The sequence below is a fragment of the Vulpes lagopus genome, chromosome 10 (genome assembly GCF_018345385.1).
Source record: "Vulpes lagopus strain Blue_001 chromosome 10, ASM1834538v1, whole genome shotgun sequence".
Taxonomy (NCBI): Eukaryota; Metazoa; Chordata; class Mammalia; order Carnivora; family Canidae; genus Vulpes; species Vulpes lagopus.
The window spans coordinates 18,712,820-18,733,887 of NC_054833.1; the positions used below are offsets into that span (position 1 = coordinate 18,712,820).

The 21,068-nt window shown below is 45.0% G+C and overlaps 1 protein-coding gene across 2 annotated transcripts in view; it reads right to left on the reverse strand.

Moving 5' to 3' along the window:
* Positions 1 to 18,670, reverse strand: part of LOC121500007 (desmoplakin) — a 45,771-nt gene extending 27,101 nt beyond the window's left edge. Inside the window, exons 1-4 of one of the 2 annotated variants that reach the window (XM_041771385.1) lie at positions 18,198 to 18,670; positions 6,049 to 6,151; positions 3,902 to 4,050; positions 3,003 to 3,177 (exon numbers count right to left, since the gene is read on the reverse strand). In XM_041771385.1, coding sequence (XP_041627319.1) covers positions 3,003 to 3,177; positions 3,902 to 4,050; positions 6,049 to 6,151; positions 18,198 to 18,376 — 606 coding nt within the window. In that variant the 5' untranslated portion in view covers positions 18,377 to 18,670. The remainder of the gene's footprint in view (positions 1 to 3,002; positions 3,178 to 3,901; positions 4,051 to 6,048; positions 6,152 to 18,197) is intronic. The other variant, XM_041771386.1, reaches the window with a different exon arrangement.
* Between the last annotated feature and the right edge of the window lie 2,398 nt (positions 18,671 to 21,068).

Here is a 21,068-nt window from a genome sequence, read left to right on the forward strand (position 1 = left end):
TTTGATTCCCATAACTGTTGACTCTTTAAATTCAGCATTTGCCATGACCTTTCAGGATGCCAAACTCCCAATGGCCCATTTCAAAGAGGAGTTACTACACAACATACTCAAAGCTCATTGCAATTCATGTTGGCAATATGAAGGGAGTGGATTTATGTCAGCTCTTTAAAAAAATTAAATCTGACTTTCTAATTTGAGTCTCCCCTACCTCCAATTTAAGAATGCCACCCAATAAGAATCACCCCTTCTAGTCCACCAGCCTATTATCTCATCTTTCTTTTGCATGAGCTCATGTAAATTTCCAAATCACCTGTGTCATCTCTTAGAGCTGCCAAGGGCAAACATTCCAGTCTGGGGTTGCAGCAAGAACATAACACACATTGTTCTAAGCCACATCCATGTTCTAATACACTTGGCGGGCCTTCAGAAAGGGGAGCCATTTCAGTCAGATCACCTAGGACTTTGACCTTTCCCTGGGCTGGCTTCGGCTTTAAAGCAAAAACAGGTGAGCGCACTGGGACGTTAATGAGATGAGCCTGACCAGGCTCCCATGCATGCCCCTCATTACCAGCCAGGTGTATAGTATCTGACCTGTGCATCAGCAGAAACACAAATCAGGGAAACAAAACAAAAAACCTGGCACAGGAGATGTGTGACTGCCTACTGATTAGTGGCTGGGGATGGTGCTCCCTTATCAGCTGGCCGGGCCAGCAGCTCAGTCTCTGGGGAGTGAGAAAGAATGCAGGCTATGCTTGGGGGAAGAAGGATAAGAAGAAAAGGGCCCCAGAGAATCCCAGAGCAAACAGGCGGTTAAGTGATAAAACTACTTTTAGTTCCTCTGGAGCCCTGGAGGCCAGCTGATCTGAAGTGCATTGCTCATCGATTGCACCTATTAAAACATAAACACAGAACTGAGATGATCCACGAGATAATGCCACTCTCCAAAATTTAAAAATGCTGAGCCTCCGAGACCTGGGTTCTCACCAAGCTACACTCAACGTGAATGCAGAAAATGACCAATTAAGAGCTGTCATTTTCTATAACTGTCATACTAAGAAGAAATGAAAGGATTTGATGTTTCGTAAGTAATTTGGTTCAAAGGTTGTCAAACCTACCATCGCTTAAGATGTAGTTCAAGCCCTATCAGCTCTGCTGAGCCTGCTTTTCAGGGCTCCTTTCCAGAGACTGGAGCACCACCCCCGCCCCTGCCCCACCCCCGCAGCCCTCGCTGAGCAGGATTTTATTGCAGCTCAAATGCCATTAACCCCACACTGCTCTGGACAGAAATGTGGCATGTGGGGGTACATGTCTCGTTCTCTTCGATCATACTCATTGTCAGGACTACGAAACATTACTTCTGAACACACTTTCTGCTAGGGTGCCAATACATATAAAAAGCTCAAGAAATATGTGTTCCAAGATCAAAAGAAAATCTGAAAACACGCAAACAGGACTCTACTTTAGGTTTCTGGGATTATAACTTTCTCCTCTATAAGCCCCACCTTCTCGAACAGTATTGTACGGTCTTTATATTAAGTGGAAGAAAAACTTAGCTGACTGAACACACGGACAGACCCATAAGCCCTCACCACTTAGGAAAGAACATATACAAACAATTTTAAGTGGTTGAGAAACTTTAGAACCATTGCTCAACTGGTCCAACAACAAGCAATAAAACCAATACTTCTCACAAGCACAACCACACGGCATCACAAATGATGTCTGCACAACTTATCAATCTAACATATCCACCTTCTCAAGAGAAGGATGGCTCATGAACACCAGGTTTTCATTATACATTTCCCATCCATGTGATTATGGCATATTTCTAATGCCACCTGTTCATTAGAGGGCATAATGACCACATAAAACAAAACAGTCATTAGCAGTGGAAAACACTTTGTAGAAACCACAGTTGTGGGGAAAGGCTCAGCATATACTTTGGTCACCATTATTTCACTCCCCTCCCACAGCTGCGACGTAATGATTGCACAAGAAGAACTGATACCTCAAAAATATAAGGTAAGCAGCCAATGAGTCCAAACCAGAATATCCAGTTTTACTGTGTTTCCAGCTGCTCTGATTTAACATTTTAAATGAACATCCACAACATTTGTTTTTTAAGTACCTGTCAGTAACACAGCTGAGATCACTTACTAGAAAAATAAAATATTTTAGCCCATCGACTCCAACACATTTTCAGGTTGTGAATGATAAGGGCTAGATATTCAAAATCTACTAATTAAATTATACCGGCTAAATGTTACCTGTGCCATAAGTTGTGACTAGTAAACAAAGAGGCTGATTCCCTAAGCCATAAAAGGAAAAGGGGGAAAAAAAAAACATGTATGAAGTTTTATATGAATATTTTTATATGAATATATATATTCATATTATATGAATATATATTTTTTATGAAGCCTACAATTTAAAGTGTGTATGAGGTGGGGTGCCTGGGTGGCTCAGTGGGTGAAGAGTCTGCCTTCTGCTCAGGTCATGATCCCAGGGTCCTAGAATTGAGCCCCATGTCAGACTCCCCACTCAATGGGGAATCTGCTTCTCCTCCCTCTGCCACTCCCCCTGCTTGTGCTCTTTCTCTCTCAAATAAATAATTAAAATCTTTTAAAAAATAAAGTATATATGAGGTGGGGCGCCTGGGTGGCTCAGTCAGTTAGGCATCTGACTCTGGCTTAGATCACGACCTCAGGGTCATGAGATTAAGCCCCACGTCGGGCTCCACACTGGGCAGAGAGCCTGCTTAGGATTCTCTCTCCCTTCCCTCCCCAACTTGCTTGCAAGCACACACACACTCTCTAAAATATAAAAGATAAAAAATAAATTGTATAGGAGGAAAATATGGAAAACATCAAGTTTCTGCTGCTAGCTGAGGCTCCAGACCACTCTTTGGCCAAACCACTGGGGCTGACCCTGCCACATTCTATACACCTGCGCCACTTGGGCTTGGCACATTCGAGAACCAACCTCATCTGGAAAGCGCTTACCCTCTGCTGCCTCATCCACCCCAGACATTCGCTGGTGAGGCGCTTGGTGAATTCATCCCACCCGGAGCCACTCTGACAGGTGTACCCTCCGCCACCCTTGGAGCTGGCCCTTCGGACTCGAGGGACACTGATGGCTTTATAAAGAGCTCGCATTTGCTCCTGGAGCTGAAGCAGTCTGAAAAGAAAGGAAAACAATCACACCGTGGCAGGAAAACAGCCTCTGACCACACATTCTGGGCAAACGTCCCCCTTTCTGAGTCTCCTTTGTTGTCAGTACAGAGGTCACAAATGTTTTATTTGAAGAATTCTTTTCCTTACCACATGACTTGAATCTCCATCACATACACATACCTCAGCATTATGATGCTCAGAGCCTGAAACATCACAGAAAGTGTAGTACCTGGCTTGGCCTAACCTGATAGCACCTTCTGCTTCTCCTTGAGTTGCACCCTGGGCATCTGCCTCGTAACCTGGGCCCCAGGTACGGTGACAGCAAAATCAAGACCACCTGTCTCCACTTTAAACTGCTCTCTGACTCTACAAGTCTCATTTTTATATGCGTGAAACTGAGCTCGGCTTGGTATTGGACTCTTGAAAGTCAAATGCTGCGCCACAGGCTGTTGCTGCTCCCAAATGGAGGTCCAGTTAACATCTTATGATAAATTCAATCCTTCGAGTCTTTTCAAGGCAGCTTTGTGATTCCCCATAAAATGGAGGCAGTGAGTTTAGTCCATCGGTACACAGTAGCTACAAAATACCAAGTAAAGCGAGCCCTCGCTCTGGAAGAGCTGTGCTTCCTTCAAGGGAAGACCAGGCTGTGGGATGGAGCCTAAGTGGGTGTTATGACCTTCTTCTCCATGAGGCCTGCCTGCATTTGTGCTCAGTGGTAAAGGAGATACCTTTTCTGATAAGCATCACAGGGCTGGCCCATCTGTCGCATCTCTCTGATCAAGCTATCGGTAATTTCCATCTGATCATTGGCCTGGGCAAAACATTCATCCAATTCTCTGCTCCGAGACAGCTGTATTCCATCTCCATATTTCAGCTCCTACGTGAAAGAAACATGTGGGGAGAATGCTTCACTTGTGTTAATGCCGGAGAGAAAAGCTTCACTTTTGTTAATGGAAGCAAAAGCTTCCGCTGTGAACTTAAAACAGTCTAAGTTTCCATTTTGCATGTGACTGGAAAAAAATTCCTAACTGGAAATTACCTTATGAATTCGAGACAGGGAGGTAAATACAAGAGGATTCATGAAGCAAAATTTGAAGACTGTATTTTAAATTTTTACTAGGCTTTTAAAAGTATATTTACGGGACACTGTCCTTTCCCGTCCTTTAATGTGTTAAACGCTATCTTTCATATTTACAAAGAACCTTCAACCAATGGGAATTGCACAGGAGTAAGAAAACTGTACTATTATACTGGATAAGGTCTTTTATAGACAAACTGAGCTTTTCCAGAGTCTTATAGGAACACAGCTTTTCAGTTCTTAAAAAGGAAGCTATCTAATTCATTGCATTGGGGCAATCAATTTCCTGCTTCTGATGATGCATTACCCTTATGGGAGATGTCACTTTTGGGGAAAGCTAGGTGATAATGGGCACACGGGAGGGCTCTGCATTATTTTTACAACTTCTTGTGAGTCTATAATTATTTCAAAATTAAAAATTGTTTTAGAAATGGAAACCTTCTTTCCATTGCATTGTCGATGCAAAAGACTGCTGCTTCGGGGCCATATAGGAGCTTGCTCTAGAATTTTACATTTGCCGCTTTAATTGGGCTTTAGCCAAATGAACTTTCTCTTAACAGAAATGGTCGCAAATACGCTATATTTCCCTGACATTATTACACTTCAATGCGTGGAAGTAAAACTACACTGAGAACATGATGCCATGTAAATTTTTAGAACCACATGTAAAACGTTTCCATAGCCACTACAAATCGTGTCCAGGTCTGGGGTATGCGTGTGTTCGATATTAACTTGCTGGAGCCTCCCACTTTGCTTTATGGAAAGGAATCACAGCTCTGTGATGAGTAGGTTTCTAATCAGAGACTTGGTATAACCAGAACTAGAACCAAGCTAGTTTGCTGAGCCCCAAATATCCTTTTATATAGACTAAAGTGAAGTTATTATTTTTTTAACTGGGTAAAATAAACCAGAACCCACCCCAATCTGTAATACTGAGAAATTAGAACAGTAAGATATTCTCTAAACAACACATAAAATTCACTTGGCTAAAATCCCTCCTTTATATTTAAACGGGGACTTTGTGATGGGCCAGATTCCAGGTTTAACTCCTACATCACTGTCAGCATCCAGGAGCCTGGCACCCAAGGCTTTCATGGGGAGATACAATAAATCAGGGGAAAGAGAAAAAAGGCACTTATGGCCCCACCATTCTCTAGTCTGTTTTTAGTAACCCCAGAGCAAAGGTGAATGCTAGCTACAGTATTTTAAAATAAACACTTAACACATGCAACAACCCAACATCCATGATTTCTAAGCCTGTTTCAATGAGAACCTAAGCTAATATCCAGGAACATCACAGGGCTTTCATAAACGTTACCACCATTTTTCCTCAATTTTCAATTGCATATTTTTTCTTTCTTTCTTTTCTTTTGTATGTGTGTGTGTATTTCTCAAACGTTGTTCTCACAATATGTTAATTTTTCCTGAAGAAGCAAAAAAAAACCCAAACTTCTTAAATTCAGGGTGTACATCACAATCCAGGGACATTAACCTGCATCTCTAGGAAGGGAAAGCATTACAACAGTTACACAAATAACAATAAATGAGGGGTTGTTGCAAATCCAAAAGGGGGAGGCAATCTGTCATGTAAACATTTCTTGGGAAAAAACTATGTGATAACTGGTTCTCACTGTTAAACCAACATTACAAATAGGTTAAGAAGATATATATCCCCTCTCTAGTCCATTTCTAAACCGTTAAGAATACGAAGGATGGTAGTGAATGAGGAAGCACAGGTCAGGACAGTAAGTCTACGCTAACTGGAACAAGTCACATGCGGACGACCCTCCAGCTCACCGGCTGCACGATCAGCTCTGCCCGCATCAGACAATCCGAGCAGTTCTGTAGAAGTTCCTGAATGGTGTTCTGGTTCTGGTGCCTGGACATCGTACCGGTTTGACTGAGGAAGCAAACACAAAAAAACAGACATGAGATTTTTTTTCCCCTGCCAATTTGGAAATAATTTCAAACTTTCAGAAAAGTTGCAAAAATGCAACAAGCACACAAAGGTCCTGTAGGCCTTTCACCCAGATTCCCTGTTAACATGTTTGCTTTATCCCCCTCTCCTTCCCCTCTCTGTATGTGTATTTATGTATATGTAGACTTGGCTGGACTATATGAAAATAATCATAAACTTTTACACCAAAATATTTCAGCAACTGTTTCCTAAGAATGAAGACATCCGATGGTATAATCGGTACAATTATCAAAATCAGGACATTTAAAACTGATTGAATACCGTTTTCTAATCGATAGACCATGTTCCAATTTTACTAATTAGCCTGATAATGTCCTTTACAGCAAATTTGTTTTTTCCAGGTCCAAGATCCAACCCACAAATATTCCCTTAAGTTGTAAAAACACATTTCGAGCAGCTTATCTATCACCTTTCCTGCTTCATCTCACAATAATCGACAATGTGGGCTATCTGCACAAGTTCCTCCAAAGAAAAAACCTCAAGGAATCCGACCCAGAACATCAAAGTTTCACTGGCGAGTCTGGCTGCAGAAAACAGTAGGAGGCGCAAAAAGAGCTCATTCTACAAAAATATCTTCTGCAATCACAGTACAAGAATGATAGAGAAATACGGTGTCAGGAAATTGATGGGAAATGTAAACAACTTGATTGCAAAAGCAAGCCACTTTTCCTTTCAGGATGACCCTAAGGAATATTTTTCTCTACAATGATAATCACCCAAATGTACATCTCAAATGAAACACTTTTTTTAGAAAAGATTTATTTGAAAGAGAGAGAGAGAGGGACGCCTGGGTGGCTCAGTGGTTAATGTCTGCCTTTGGTTCAGGGCATGATCCTGGGGTCCTGGGACCTGCTTCTCCCTCTGCCTGTGTCTCTGCCTTTATGTGTCTGTTATGAATAAATACAATCTTAAAAAAAGAGAGAGAGCACGCGCACAAGCAGGGGGAGCAGCAGAGAAAGAGGGAGAAGGAGGCTCCCGCTGAGCAGGGAACCTGATGTGGGGCTCCTTCCCAGGACCCTGGGATCATGACCTGAGCCGAAGGCAGAAGGGGAACCCACCGAGCCACTCAGGCGCCCCGAAACATGGTCCTGATAGATGAATGGCAAAAACCTTAAAAAAAAAAAGGTGGTAGATATGGATGTTTCATTTTTTTTCTTTTTTGGATGTTTCATGTTTTAAAGAAAGAGACGGCAGGAATTTAACATGCTCCAGACAGAAGTAAAAAGAGCAATAATAAATTAATAATAAAAAAATCTTACTTGTTAATTTGCCAAGATACATTATGTCACAGCATGGCCTCCTATAGCTTAGTTCAAGAGAGACTTCAGACATGTTAAATTCTTGTCTAATGTTCAGGAAAAGGCCCCCTGAATGCACTCCAAGAAGCCTGAGTTCATCACAGGGCCCCAGAGCCACCCAGTCCCCTTCAGCCAGGGCCAGCCTGTGCACCTGCACATAAAACTGATGCCTCTTTCACATACTGGACTTTTTCTTATGTGTGCAGGTACCTGCGTGTGGGGATGGGATTGGGGGGGAGGGGGTCCTGTGTGTGCTGTAAAGAAACATTTTTACTGTTTAAAAAAAAAGGGAGGGGAGTCGCAAAACCCAGGCTATATGATGCACAGATGGGGTGAAATGGCAAGAAACTTCTCCCATGGGGGCTGATTCTGCATCTCTTCACACTGGGGAAGCACCAACTTTCTCTGCCACCTCTCTGCAGTTGCTCCCTGGAAGCGAGGCTCCTCAACAAGCCAGCACTAGCTGATGTTTGTGGGTGAGGAATCAAGCTTTCCCTGGGAACCACTCCCGGATGATGACACGGCTCCTGGGGCAGGCCTAGGCAAAGTGCTGCCCGAACTGCCCACCTCCCAAAACCAGCACACCCCACCCCTCACCCCCCTGAATGTAATCTTCTCTTCCTTCCACGCAGAATTATACAGGAAATCTGGCACATTAGATCGCTGAGATGTAAGCAGGGCTGCCTCAGTTGTCAAAACTTGTACAAAATTCCAATAGACTTAGAATCACAGAAAAGAAATTCAAGAGACAAAGGAAAAAAATGAGGACATGGGTAAGGAGTTAGGAAGGCCCCGTGGAATTATATTTGTTTTCTTTCTAGAAGGAGGATGAAAGTACCTTTGTTCTGAAACCTTCAGTGATTGTTTTCAGCAATCTGGTTCAGAGAGTGAGTCCCACAAAGAAAGCCAGTCCCCAGTAATTAAATGAAAAGGCTACTTCTTAGTGTGATGGAAAGTCAGAGTCCCTTTAATGATTTAATAACGGGCTGTTGTAAAAAGTATCACAAACTGAGCCGGAAGACAGAGCGGAGAGGGGGAACTGGGTGGAGGGTATGTGAAAACTCCCCAGTAGCTTTGCAACTTTTCTGTTAATGTGAAATTATTCCAAACTAAAAATATATTAAAAAAAAAAAAAAAGCAAGGAGGCCAACTCAGCTATGAATGAATGGACCAAAGTGTACATACAAGTCTTTTTAAAAGTGAGTTTATGACACTAAACTCTAAGTTGATTGGACAACAAAATATAAAACTCACCAGCTTCTTTTAAACCAGCTATTAGAGTAGTGATATGACACAGAAATGAACTGTATCCAGCAAAAAAGGAGGTGAGGAAATTAAATAGTGGCTTAAAATACTGGTGGACTTTCTACATTTTTCCCCCTCCTACTTTTAGAAGACATTTGTCCAGAGACAGTTGACCTCTCTATAAATTTAGATGCCACCTTAACTGCTTCCTCTCCCATATGTACATCTGAACTTAAAACAAACAAAACAAAAACCAGGTAATTGCATACGTTGCTAACAATTCTAAAAAGAATTCTTGATGCTTCACTAAAGGACTTGCCTATGATCACCACACATGCCCTAGATATCCACTAAAACCCTATATGTGTTGTTTGGCAATTAGGTGAACAGATCAACAACGGAACAGGTAAGAGACATGTACAAAAATCGAGGCTTTTTAAGGGTCAAAAAAAAAAAGGAGAAAGCTAAGCGTGAGAAAACAATGTAATGAAGAATCTGGTCTTGCTATCTGTCTACAGGAACACAGGCTCTGATGAACCAGATTCCATCCTACACACAACTTCTCAAGACTTCACCTGGTTCTTAAAGCAAGATCTGCGCATCCCAACTTTCATCTGTAAGAGCCTCACTTCAGTCTGAGGTCTGGCTAAGTAAGAATGACCTTGGGAAACACGGCTAGGTAAGAAAGGGAACCAGGTGTAGGCTTTTTCTAATAGGTCGGTGCACCTGTAAAACAAGACAGAGGAAGGGAGACTCAGGCCCACTGACATTTGGTGACTGCGGGGAAAGAGAACCCACTTTCACGTTCAGTTTGCTCCTCTTTGGCCCAAGGGAAGATCCAGCATAGAAATGGTTGTACGTAAATCAAGGAGGAAGTACAGGCAAAACGACTGTGACTCATGGAGTCTGTCCAGCGTCACACACTCAGCCTTGTGCAGCTCATGACAGCCAGGAGGGCTGGCTTCAGGGAGTGTGTGTGTGTGTTTGAATGCTGTGTGCCATTCAAAACTTTTTAAGTCAAATGACATTTTTTATCGACCACATAACAATTATAGAACTTTTGTTTGTATCAGGAATTTCTAGACCTTGGTTTTTCTCATCTGTTAGGTTAGGTGATACCTAAGATTTCTTTAGCTCACTCTTCTGTAACTCTGTCTTGTGAAACTACCAAATTCATTCCTATGGAGAATACTACAAACATCTGTTCTGTCTGATGGCAACGAAATTTCCTCTTCAGTTCATCGGGTGACTGGGAAATCCAAGATTCTATCAGAGATGAAGAAAGAATTTTCAAATAAATGTACACATTTAGGAAGCATAGAAAGATTTTTTAAAACCCTTGGCCTCAAAGAACTTTTCAATAGTCATACCTATCGGTGTGCGAGTGCAGAGATTTTAAACCGTGGTGGGAATTGAACTAACAAGCTCAAAGTTAAATTTTTAAATCCCATTTCAGTGGCATGGAAGATGAAAAATGTCATGGGAACAACAACAACAACAAAAAAGCCCACAAGGAAACAAAGCTCTCTTGGGTCAAGTCTATCAAAAAAATCTTGACTTCTAAACTAAAATGAATGGCTGTCCTTGAAAAAAATAACATTTGTCCTCAAAAGTTTTTCACCTTTCTGAAATTCTGGGTGTTATCTTCAAATTTACGAAGGCAAATGATTCATACTACAAAGAACCTGCCTGCACAAACATTTTTTTTTAATTCATTCTAAGACTTGTTTAAACAAGTAATGGCTCTAACAGTTTACATAAAGATCCTTTCAACAATGGCTAAAAGGAAAACGCGTTCTGGATTTTAATTCAAATTTTAAGAACAGAGCACACGAATATATCAACAATGTTAGAGAACTGTTGTATTTTAGTACTGCCAAATAAGTCTTTTTAAAAAAAATAAGACTTCAAAATTACTGTTTTAAGATATTAGTTTAACACCTATTGCCAAAAATATTATTGGGAAAAAATATAAAACCAATATTTTGAACAGAGGCATGCAGCATTACAAGGTAAAACATTTTTTTTCTAATGCTTACACTTTTTGTTTTTAAAAGTCATTTTAGGGCAGCCTGGGTGGCGCAGCGGTTTAGCGCTGCCTTCAGCCCAGGGCGTGATCCTGGAGACCCAGGATCCAGTCCCATGTCTCACTGCATGGAGCCTGCTTTTCCCTCTGCCTCTGCCTCTCTCTCTCTCTCTCTGTCTCTCATGAATAAATAAAATCTTTTTAAAAAGTCATTTTATAATAATCTGTACTGCTCATTACACAGGTGGCCCATACCAACAAATTCTGCATTTCTTTTTGTGAATATAGTTTCTCTCCTATTGGATTCCTCCTTTACTTCCCCCCCCTCATTCTCCCCCCACCATCTTTATCTTTTGCCTTTCTTTTGTTCATTCCACCAACACAGGATCCTGAAAGGGTACCAGCAATGTCTCTTTGTGTATTCAGGTTCATAGAATAATGGCCTTATAAAAGCTCGATAAATATTTGTTGGAAATTAAAATGACATGATGCATTAATATTGATCTTAAGGCCTATTTGCTTAGCTCTTAATAATTTTCAAAGCATTTTAACATATACTATTTTGAGTTTCTTTAAAGAATCTTAAGCAAAAAGGGGGAAAAGTAATTGTTCTTACTTTTTCATTTAAGGGCAATCTCATACCTCCAAGAAACACCAATCACTACGCATCCGTGGAAACGTCAAATATCCATCCTTCGGAAGTCACAGACCAAATGCTGCCTCCTCTGGAGCTCACTGGGTTCATTCACACCTCTGCCCTCATTCTGTACTATTACTCACACACCTGTCTATCCCACTCCTGGAGAGCAAAGTCCTACATCTAAGTCACCCATGACCCCTACAAGCACGTACCAACCCAGTTTCGCATACAGAAGAAGATACTTAATGCATGATGGTTTGGTTTAGTAAAGGTGAAGGAAAACAAAGGTAAATAAAAGACTGGTCCAAGGCTATACGACCCCCATCCCCATCTCATTACCCGGATTTCCAAAGCCAAGTCAGGTAGTGTACTTGTCGTGTCCCCTTACCCACCCCCCATTCCCACCCCGACAATGTGCAAATAGGGTTTCTTTTCTATTAAGTTTTAGAAAGGGAGCCTCCTCTGAGCTTCTGTTTTTCTCCTTACCCCGTGGTTTTGGAAGCAGCCTCTAATAAAAGCTCCACTTCCTTCCCATGTTTATTATTTTCACACTGCTTTCGGTGGATGGAAGCACATTGTGGGGCAAACGGATCCCATACCATGGACTTCATAAACACTGTGAGGTCAAGTAGACTAAGAGTCCATTCCCTGCTCAGCCACTTCTGCTTGTATAGCCTGGGACTTTATGCAAATGACAGATACACGGTGCCTGGAGTTTCTCCATCTGTAACAGGTAGGAACACACCCACCTCCTGGGGTTGACAGAAAGCTTAGGAGGAGCCAAGAAGATCTGCAAAGGCCCACAGAAACCCAATTCCCACCGCTGCTGCTGCTGTTGCTGCTGCTGCTAGGATAGGATTCTCAGATTTCAGTTATATTTTTCATTTTGTGTTTTTAGTCTCAGTGAATCATTCTGAACTTAGCCCAAGGATGTTTTGCATCAAATTAGGATGGGGTGAGAAGGAAAAAAAAAAAAAAAGATGAAAAAGAAGAAATGGATTAGGTGTTAAATGTGAGGCATTTCAGAGGTTCCCAAAAATTATTACAAGACCTGGAAATAACAGTCTGAGGCGATTCAAAGAGTGACACATTTTAAGAGCACGAAAGAAACTTAAGAAAGGGATAAGAAAATTCAGGAAAGGATGCACTCTTTTCCTTCATTAACTGGGGAATGACACATGCATACATGCTCCTTATAAACTCAAAGCCACAATAAGGATTTCCATTTTGAACTGTTCCCTATGGAGAACCTCCATTCATTCTAAGCCCTAAAAAATAAATAAATAAATAAAGTGATTTACAGGTTATCTGGTTATTTATGAAGAAGCCAGCTCCTTTTTAACTTTTTCAGGTGCCAGATGAAGCAAGGGATGTTAGGTTCGCAGGTCAAAAAGTTTAATTCCAGGGGCACCTGGCTGGCTCAGCTGGAAGTACTGGGGATTCTTGACCCTGGGGTAGTGAGTCTGAGCTCCACGTTGGGTATAGATATTAATAAAAAAAATAAATAAATAAACTTGAAAAAACCAAATATATAAAATGGATCTTTTAAAATGTAATTCCGAGCAGGAACTTGGGCCTAATTGCTAAAGCATCATCATTTTCATGAAATGTAGATTTCACCTCACATTCGTGAGGTCCTTGCAGTCCTCAACAGGTCCAGTCCCAGGTGTTGGTGATAAGATGTAAATCGTTGGGCTGCACTAACATTTTGCAGGATGCTGCCTCAAAGGAGAAGAGTCTCAGGGTCTTCAGGGCGGTGCCTTCAATATCAGAACCACACCTATCACTTCCCATGAAGCGAAAGAGAAAAGTGAAGGGTAGGGCAGTGCCCTGAGCACCTGGCCTCCAGACTGAAGCTCTCCTTCTAGAACCTCCTCGTCCGGAAAGACTGGTTGGCTAAGGAGTGAGACTCCCCAAGTCACACCCAAGCTCGCCTGTGCTCCACCCTAAGCAGTCAGCTCTGAGGCATCAAGGGGCATCAGCAGCGTTTTTCCTCTTTCCCAAGATATTTTCAGTCACCTGAACAGTGATGAAACTCTGCCCATATTTAGAGGAAAAAAACTCACTGCTGTTGAAAGCTGTTGTGTAGATCTGACCGACATGAGTTGGCTCAATGCGGCATCATACTGTGTTTTTGCCTAAGCAGATGGAAATCCTACTGGAGCATGAACAAAAGAATACGACGGTTATGCAATAAATATTTCACAGGAATGCAACCGCCTGGAAGAGTTTATAAGCACAAGAGATGAATTCTAATAATCAAGGTGTGATCTGGTCTCGATCCACTGTAGTATACTGGATTCAAAGGTAGCTCAACCAACTATCTGTGTGACCTAAGCCAAGTCATTAAGCGACCACTTTAACCTCAGTTTTCTATTTGTAAAATGGGAAGTTTGTCGAGGCTTCAGGTAACAACGTGCGTAAGGTACCAGGCGCATCACAGGTGTTTGCCAGGTAATGGTAACTCTTATTAGCCACCAATCTGGCATTTTTATAAAATAGGTAACTTACTCAAAGTTAATAACCATGTTAAGTGTTATCTGCCATAGATTAAGCTAAACTGAATCTCACTTTGCAATCGCTTCCCAGAAAAATATTTAGAAGATCCATGCTGTGAGTCACTCGACTCCAAGCCTGCTTTCTCAGACTCTCCCTTGGCCCTGCCCGTCCAGCTCTCAGCTGCAGCTGCCAGTCTACCTGGCCCTGTCTACTTTCCTGTCCCAAGGCTAGGCCACCACCCAGAGACTTTCATCACCTCTCTCCTTCACTGCGTGATTGCTTCCTGAAGTCAACTCCCTCCCCCTTCATGCCACCCCGGTACACTGCTGCCACAGAAACAGGCCCACAGCTCACTAGGACAGTCTTATTTCCCTGCTCCTTCAAGGCAGGAGACTCTCCGTGGCTACGGTGAAAACCTGCACTGGCTCCCCTCTGCCTATGCACACTCCCCAGCACCGAGTCAAGGTGTCCCAGGCCCTGGCCCTTCGTCCGTATGTCTTACTGCTTCCCACTTACAGCAAAGGCTCAGAAAGGAGACTGCGCTAAGGGCCTTGAACCTGCTCCCGGGTTTGTCACCTCCCAGACTTTTCTCATACTTCCCTCCCCCTGGAATGCTCCTCTGCTCACCCATCTTTACCAGGGGAAACACTCGCAACTCTAATTCAGCACCACTTTCTTTATAAAATCTCACTAGTGCCTTGGCTATACAGATGTTATTTTTTTGGAAGCCTTTGAGTCATTGGTACCCTCCTGTCTATTATTCTTTTGTGTTATACTGTTTGTTTTCCTTTAAAGACCTAGGTTCCTTTCAAGAAGTCTGTATTTTCACCTTTGACTTACCTAACACACAGCAGATGTCTAGTATTTGCTGAATGAATGAATGAATGAATGAATGAATGAATGAGTGGACTTGAGATACTTTCATTGTTTAAGTACAGGACTGTCCAATCTACTGCAAAACGATACATGGTCTAGAGGCACAGGCTGACAAGAGGGCAGAGGTGAGTAGCCCTGGATAATCCCATCAACGTAGCCATGACTAGACTATGAGATTTAGGGCAAGTCTTACTCGACTTATCTCCAAAGTGGAAGAATGAGGCTTCTGTACACCTTTGCACTCTCTCCAGCTCTGAAATTCAATGCAAATAGATGTGAGTAGCTCTTGCTAAGAAGCTTCTTTTTAAAAGGTAGTTTACAAAAAAAAAAAAAAAAGGCTTCATTGTAAAAGATGGTTTAAAACAAACTTTATATCAAGTAGAGATCACATGTATTTTGGTTTTGAAATCATGAGTTCTGGAGAAAAGTAAGCATTAATTTTATAACCACATATTTCTGAAGCTTAATGACTGTGTTTGGCTTCTAATCCTCCTACAATATCCACACTTTGATCAGTGAAAGATCCAATTGTAGGACTGTCACTTGGCCACCGAATTTCACTACAGATTTGTCATTTCTTTTAACCACAGGAACAAGGCTATGGTAGTTCTGCCTTAATTGAAAGCCCATATTCATAGAACATCCTATACAAGCAATATCCACAGTTTAAATTTTCAACAGTGTTATCTCTTACATCATCAAGCATGTAACATTTACCAAACTTTAAAGTATTAAGTAAAGCAAAAGAAATGAAAGCAGCTGTGATTGCATGCAGCCTAAAATAAAGAAAACATGAAAGACAGGTGGGCAGGGAAGGAGGGAGAACCATCAACGAAATAAAATAAGGTCTTCAGAACTGGCAAGTGTTATTCACGTAAAACGCGGATGCAGGAAGATGTTTTAAAATCCTCTTAAAAAGCAAATTAAAATTTGAGCTCTTTACACACTCAAATTGTATTTAGGAAAGGTTAAATACAAACACTAATTATTTCAAATCCCGATTATTTAAAAAAATCAGACAACAAAGTGGCAGTTTTTTAAATAAACAAGCTTAAATTCAACCGGTTTTTGTGCTTTAGAAACAAACAAAAAACCCTTTATTTAGAAAAACTTTTGGCCAGAAAAGCACTTATTAGGTTCTTAATCCTCATTCAGAGGGCAGTGGGGTCAGAGATGGCATCCCACTTCTTCAAAGTAACCTGCCCTGAGACAACAAATCCCTCTGCACAAAACCATGCAAAAACACCAGAAAGAAAAGTGTGGGTGCAAGCCCCGTCTCTCTCCAGTCAGTCATCGTTTTTAAAATGCAGAAGCCAGCAGTTGCAGGCAACTTTTTGTGTGTGCTAATTTTCTAATTCCAGAAGATTCAGACAGCACCAGTGGCTGGCCAGGAGTGTTAGGAGAATCCCCATTCCCGGATCAAGAAAGAACGGGCCCCACGCTGACTCCAGCCCCCAAGCAAGACTCCCTGCGGCCTAGGTCAACATCAAAGCAAAGAAACACCAGTCCCCCCAAATTACAAACGTCATTCTGTTTCCCCTTCCTAGTGAGATGTAAAACTTGACATATTTATCAACAGGTTTTCAGTCGGAAATACAGAATGCAAGAAATAATGCTCTGGGACAACACTGCGCCTCCTCAAAATTTAGTGTTTCAGTGAAGAATCGTCAAAAACCATGTATCTGTACTCAATTCGTTAGCTGATATAGTAATTTCATTACAAATTTACCTCCCCAGGAGGCCGAGGGAGTGAAATATTCCATTAACAGTAATATTTATTGTCAACCTAAAAAAAATCAGGACGATAAACAGAATCATAGTTTAAAAGAAAAATACACAAAAAAATAAATAACTTTGGTTCACAAAGTGCCAGAAAAAAATTGCTGAAGATTCCTTGCAAAATCCTGACCCTATAGGAATAAATGTGTGGGCTAAAGGAAGGTGCTTCCCAAGTACAAAAGGACTAGGAGGGGAGATTAAAACTAGATTTAATTGGTTGGCCAAGTTTTAAAAGAACAGACTTAAAAACCGAAGTGATAACTGGCAAAATCTTCACCTACTCTTTGGCACATTTTTTCCCTGGAAATGCCCGGGCGCATCTTGCTCGGAAAACAAGAGCTCCGAAATGGAGACCGCTCTTCGCTCGCTCAAAAAAAAAAAAAAGAGAGAGAGAGAGAGAGAGAGAAACCAGTTGTCAAGATGCTGGGGGAAAAGTACATCAATACATCGAGGCCGGACACAGGTCTTAACTTGAGTCGTCGCTGCCTTCAAAAAGTGCTGGGAAAACAAAAAAAAACTCCTGGAGCGTGTTCAGGTGGCTCCTCCCCAGCCTCAGGCCACAAGGCAGGGTCAGTGACTTTCTGGAAGGCGGGGCGCAGGGGTGCAGGGGCGCAGGGGCGCAGGGGGCGGGCAGGGCGCAGGGGCGCAGGGGCGGGCAGGGCGCAGGGGCGCAGGGGGCGGGCAGGGCGCAGGGGCGGGCAGGGCGCAGGGGCGGGCAGGGCGCAGGGGGCTGGCGGGGGCCTGGGGGCGCGGCCCGCGGGCTGTCCCGGCTCCCGTGGGCTCCCCGCGTGCAGCCCCGCGCCCGAGGACCTGCAGCCTCACGGTTGCCCCCCATCCTCCCAAGTGACCCCCGCGATCGCGCGCCAGGAGGCCCCGGACGCGCAGACCCTGCGCGCATCCCGGGGCCCCCACGGGGCACCTGGACCCGGACAGGCCCCCGGCGTCCCGCGCCCGCCCTGGGCCACCAAGACACCGAGGTCCTTCCTTCTGGGCTGTTTCTAAAGGAGGGAACAAAGGGCGCAGGCGCTGGGCCCCGGGGCGCCGGGGCGCCGCGGGGCAGCGGGACCTTGGGGGTCGCGGGGAGGCCGAGGCGGGGCCCTCCGGGGCCGGGAGCCCGCGCCGCCGATGCGCCCCGGGGGCGGGGGGCCGGGGGTGGTCTCGGGCTGAGCCCGCAGCGGCGGAGGCGCCCCGAGGCCGAGCCTTGGCGGTCGCGCCTCTCGGTGCGGTTCCCCCGACCTCGCACCTGCGGCCGGGATGCCCGGGGGCCCGGGCGCGCGGGGGGCGGCGGGGGGTGCAGAGCCGGAGGCGGCGACCCCGCGGGCGGCCGACCCCTACCCGGCTGCAGGCAGGCCCCGCCCCCGCCCCCGCACCTGCGCCGGGACAAAGGGGTGCCAGGCCGGGCCGGGCGCGCGGGGGCGAGGGGGAGGTGCCCAGCGGGAGGCGGCGACCCCGCGGCCAGGCCGGCCCCGTGCGCCCCTCGCCCCGGGGGTGCAGGACCCGCGGCCGCCCCGCGCGGGCACGGAGCGCTCCCAGGAGCCGCTGGCCGCGGCCCCTCCGACTCCGACGTGCGGGGCTCGGGCGCCCCTGGCCGCGGCCGGTACCCACCAGTAGCCGTCCGAGGTCTGGTCGGTGACGGTGCAGCGCCGCGAGTAGTACATCCTGCTGGTGCCGCCGCCGCCGCCGCCGCCGCAGGTCGCCTCGTAGCGCAGGTCGGGGCCGGACTCGGCGCGGGTCATGCGGCCCAGCGTGTTGATCCGCGGGTGGGAGCCGCCGTTGCAGCTCATGTCGGCGGCGCTCGGAGGGCGGCTCAGCGCCGCGGCATAGGCGAGGCGGTGGCGGGAGAAGGCGCGGGGCGCGCAGGGAGAGGCCCCGCCGGGACGGCGCGGGGGGCGCAGCGGGAGCGGAGCGGAGCCGGGGCTCCGAGGGCGGCGCGGGGCACGGGAGCCGGCGGGGCGCGGGTCGGTGGCGGCGCGCGTCTGCTCCCCGCTGGCGCCCGGCGCCCGGCCACACCTGCGGGTTTCTTCCCGGGGCGGGGTGCGGCCTCCCCGCCCCGCGCGGGTGTCGCCGACGCGCCCGGGCCGCCCCTCCCCACCTGCGCCCGCGCGCGGCTCCGCCCTGCGCCCCGAGGCGGGGGCCGGGCGGGGGCGGGGGCGGGGCGGGGGCGGGACGCGCGGCCCCAGCTTTTCAGGATTCCCGCGCGCCCAGGCCCCTTGGACCGGAGGTTACTTATTAAACATTTGCTTTTAAAAAAAAATAAAAAAATAAATAAATAAACATTTGCTTTTTGCCAATCCCTGGAAACAGTGCGAGCCCCAGCTTTGCACAGAAACAGACCTGACAAGAGCGTGCTTAGCTGCTGAGGTTGGCTGGTTTGTTGGTTGGTTTGTTTGTTGCTCGGGGGAACTTTTTTTTTTTTTTTTTTTTTTTTTTGTGAATTTTCCTTTATTCCCGTGATGCAGAAAAACGGTCTCCGAAATTCGATTTCCGACGTGTGAAACGAACCACCACTTGCTGGAGAATGGAGAAGGTCTTCACCGTGAATGGTTAATTTCTTTGGTGTGAAGGTGAAGAGGAAAACAGGACCCATTTGTGGTTCCCCCCCCCCCCCATGCAGTAAAAAGGGGGAATATAATATACATGGTGATTTATTTTATTTTGACTGCTGATGGTCATTTTGAACAGGAAATTGAGAAAACATCCACCTCCGCACCCGGTTTTCAGGTTTTGTGAAAGAGCCTTAGGAAGGTTTGTCTCAGGCGCCTGAGCCCCTTCTCCCTAGACCCATCCCTTTGAGAAGTCTGCTTTTCCCACAAGTCAGTGGCCTTCCTGGGACTTCAGTCTGAGAGCAGCAGCGAGAACCCTGGACAGAGATCGTCTGCTTGGTACAGATGAGTAACTCTGAGCCAGAACATTCCAGCGACTTGCTCTGGGGCCCCTCCCAGTTAGGTGTGAACCACACTGTAGTCTTTGTGACCAGGGTTGAGGTACAGACCCAGTCCCAGTCAGACCTATCCACATACACACACACAAAAACTGCTTTTACAATTTGGAAAACTAAAAAATAAAAATAAAAATAAAATAAAATTTGGAAAACTGTTCAATTACTCTTTACTAAATACCATTTAAAAATCTGCATAGGGGATCCCTGGGTGGCGCAGCGGTTTGGCGCCTGCCTTTGGCCCAGGGCACGATCCTGGAGACCCGGGATCGAATCCCACGTCGGGCTCCTGGTGCATGGAGCCTGCTTCTCCCTCCGCCTGTGTCTCTGCCTCTCTCTCTCTCTCTCTGTGACTATCATAAATAAATAAAAAAAAATTTTTTTTAAAATAAAATAAAATAAATAAAAATCTGCATAATAAATATTTATCACCTTCCCAAACAATGCCCGTGAACCTACCTTCTTTACGACATATTCTGAAATGTTTGTAAACTGAAAAAGAATAAAAATGGAACTACATGTGCATGTCCTAAAGGGAGTGGGGGAGTTTTCTAAAGGTTAGCGTGTTTTAGCACCCTTAATCACACCTCACTTTTTAGGTGTAAATCTTCCACAAAAACGTGCTCTTTTTTTTCCCTATTGCCCACAGAGTTGGCCAGACTAAATACAATGAGATAAAAGTTTGCTGCTGTTAGCACACTCAGTAGTTCCCATAACTGTCTCAATTTCCACTCCTTTTCAATAAATGCGAAAGTGATGAAATTCAAATGATCATGCAAACTCTGATGTACGGACCAGAATGGTGTTTCTTCTGAAAATTGAATCAATGGCTGAAAGTCAGTATCAGCACAAATGGTCCAAATAACCATTTGAGGTGTCCGTGCATAATGCACATAATTTAATTTAGGGTGTTTTGTTGCCTCTATGCATCTCATTTGTCCAGCAAATAATTATAACCTACTATATGGGAGGACCGATGTTAGACTTTGGAAAATACAAAGATGAGTGAGGCATAGTCACTGCCCTGAGAAATATAGTAAACCTTCAATTAAAAAAATTCAGGGACTCCCTTATTCTATAATGTGTAACAAGAAGGTCACGCAATTGCACAAGAGAATTCTCCTTAAAAACAAGACATAGGGCAGCCCGGGTGGCTCAGTGGTTTAGCGCCACCTGCAGCCCAGGGCGTGATCCTGGAGACCCGAGATCGAGTCCCATGTCAGGCTCCCTATGTGGAGCCTGCTTCTGCCTCTGCCTGTGTCTCTGCTTCTCTGTGTTTCTCATGAATAAGTAAATAAAATCTTAAAAAAAAAAAAAAAAGACTTAAGTAATTCTACTTCTGTGATTAAATCTTCCTTTTAAAAGAAAAAAAAGGACATATTGGGGCACCTGGATGGCCCAGTCGGTTAAGCATCTGCCTTAGGCACGGGTCATGATCCCAGAGTCCTGGGAGCAAGCCCTACATTGGGGTCCCTGCTCATTGGGAAGCCTGCTTCTCCCTCTTGCCCTGCCTACCGCCTGCTTGTGCTCTCTCTCTC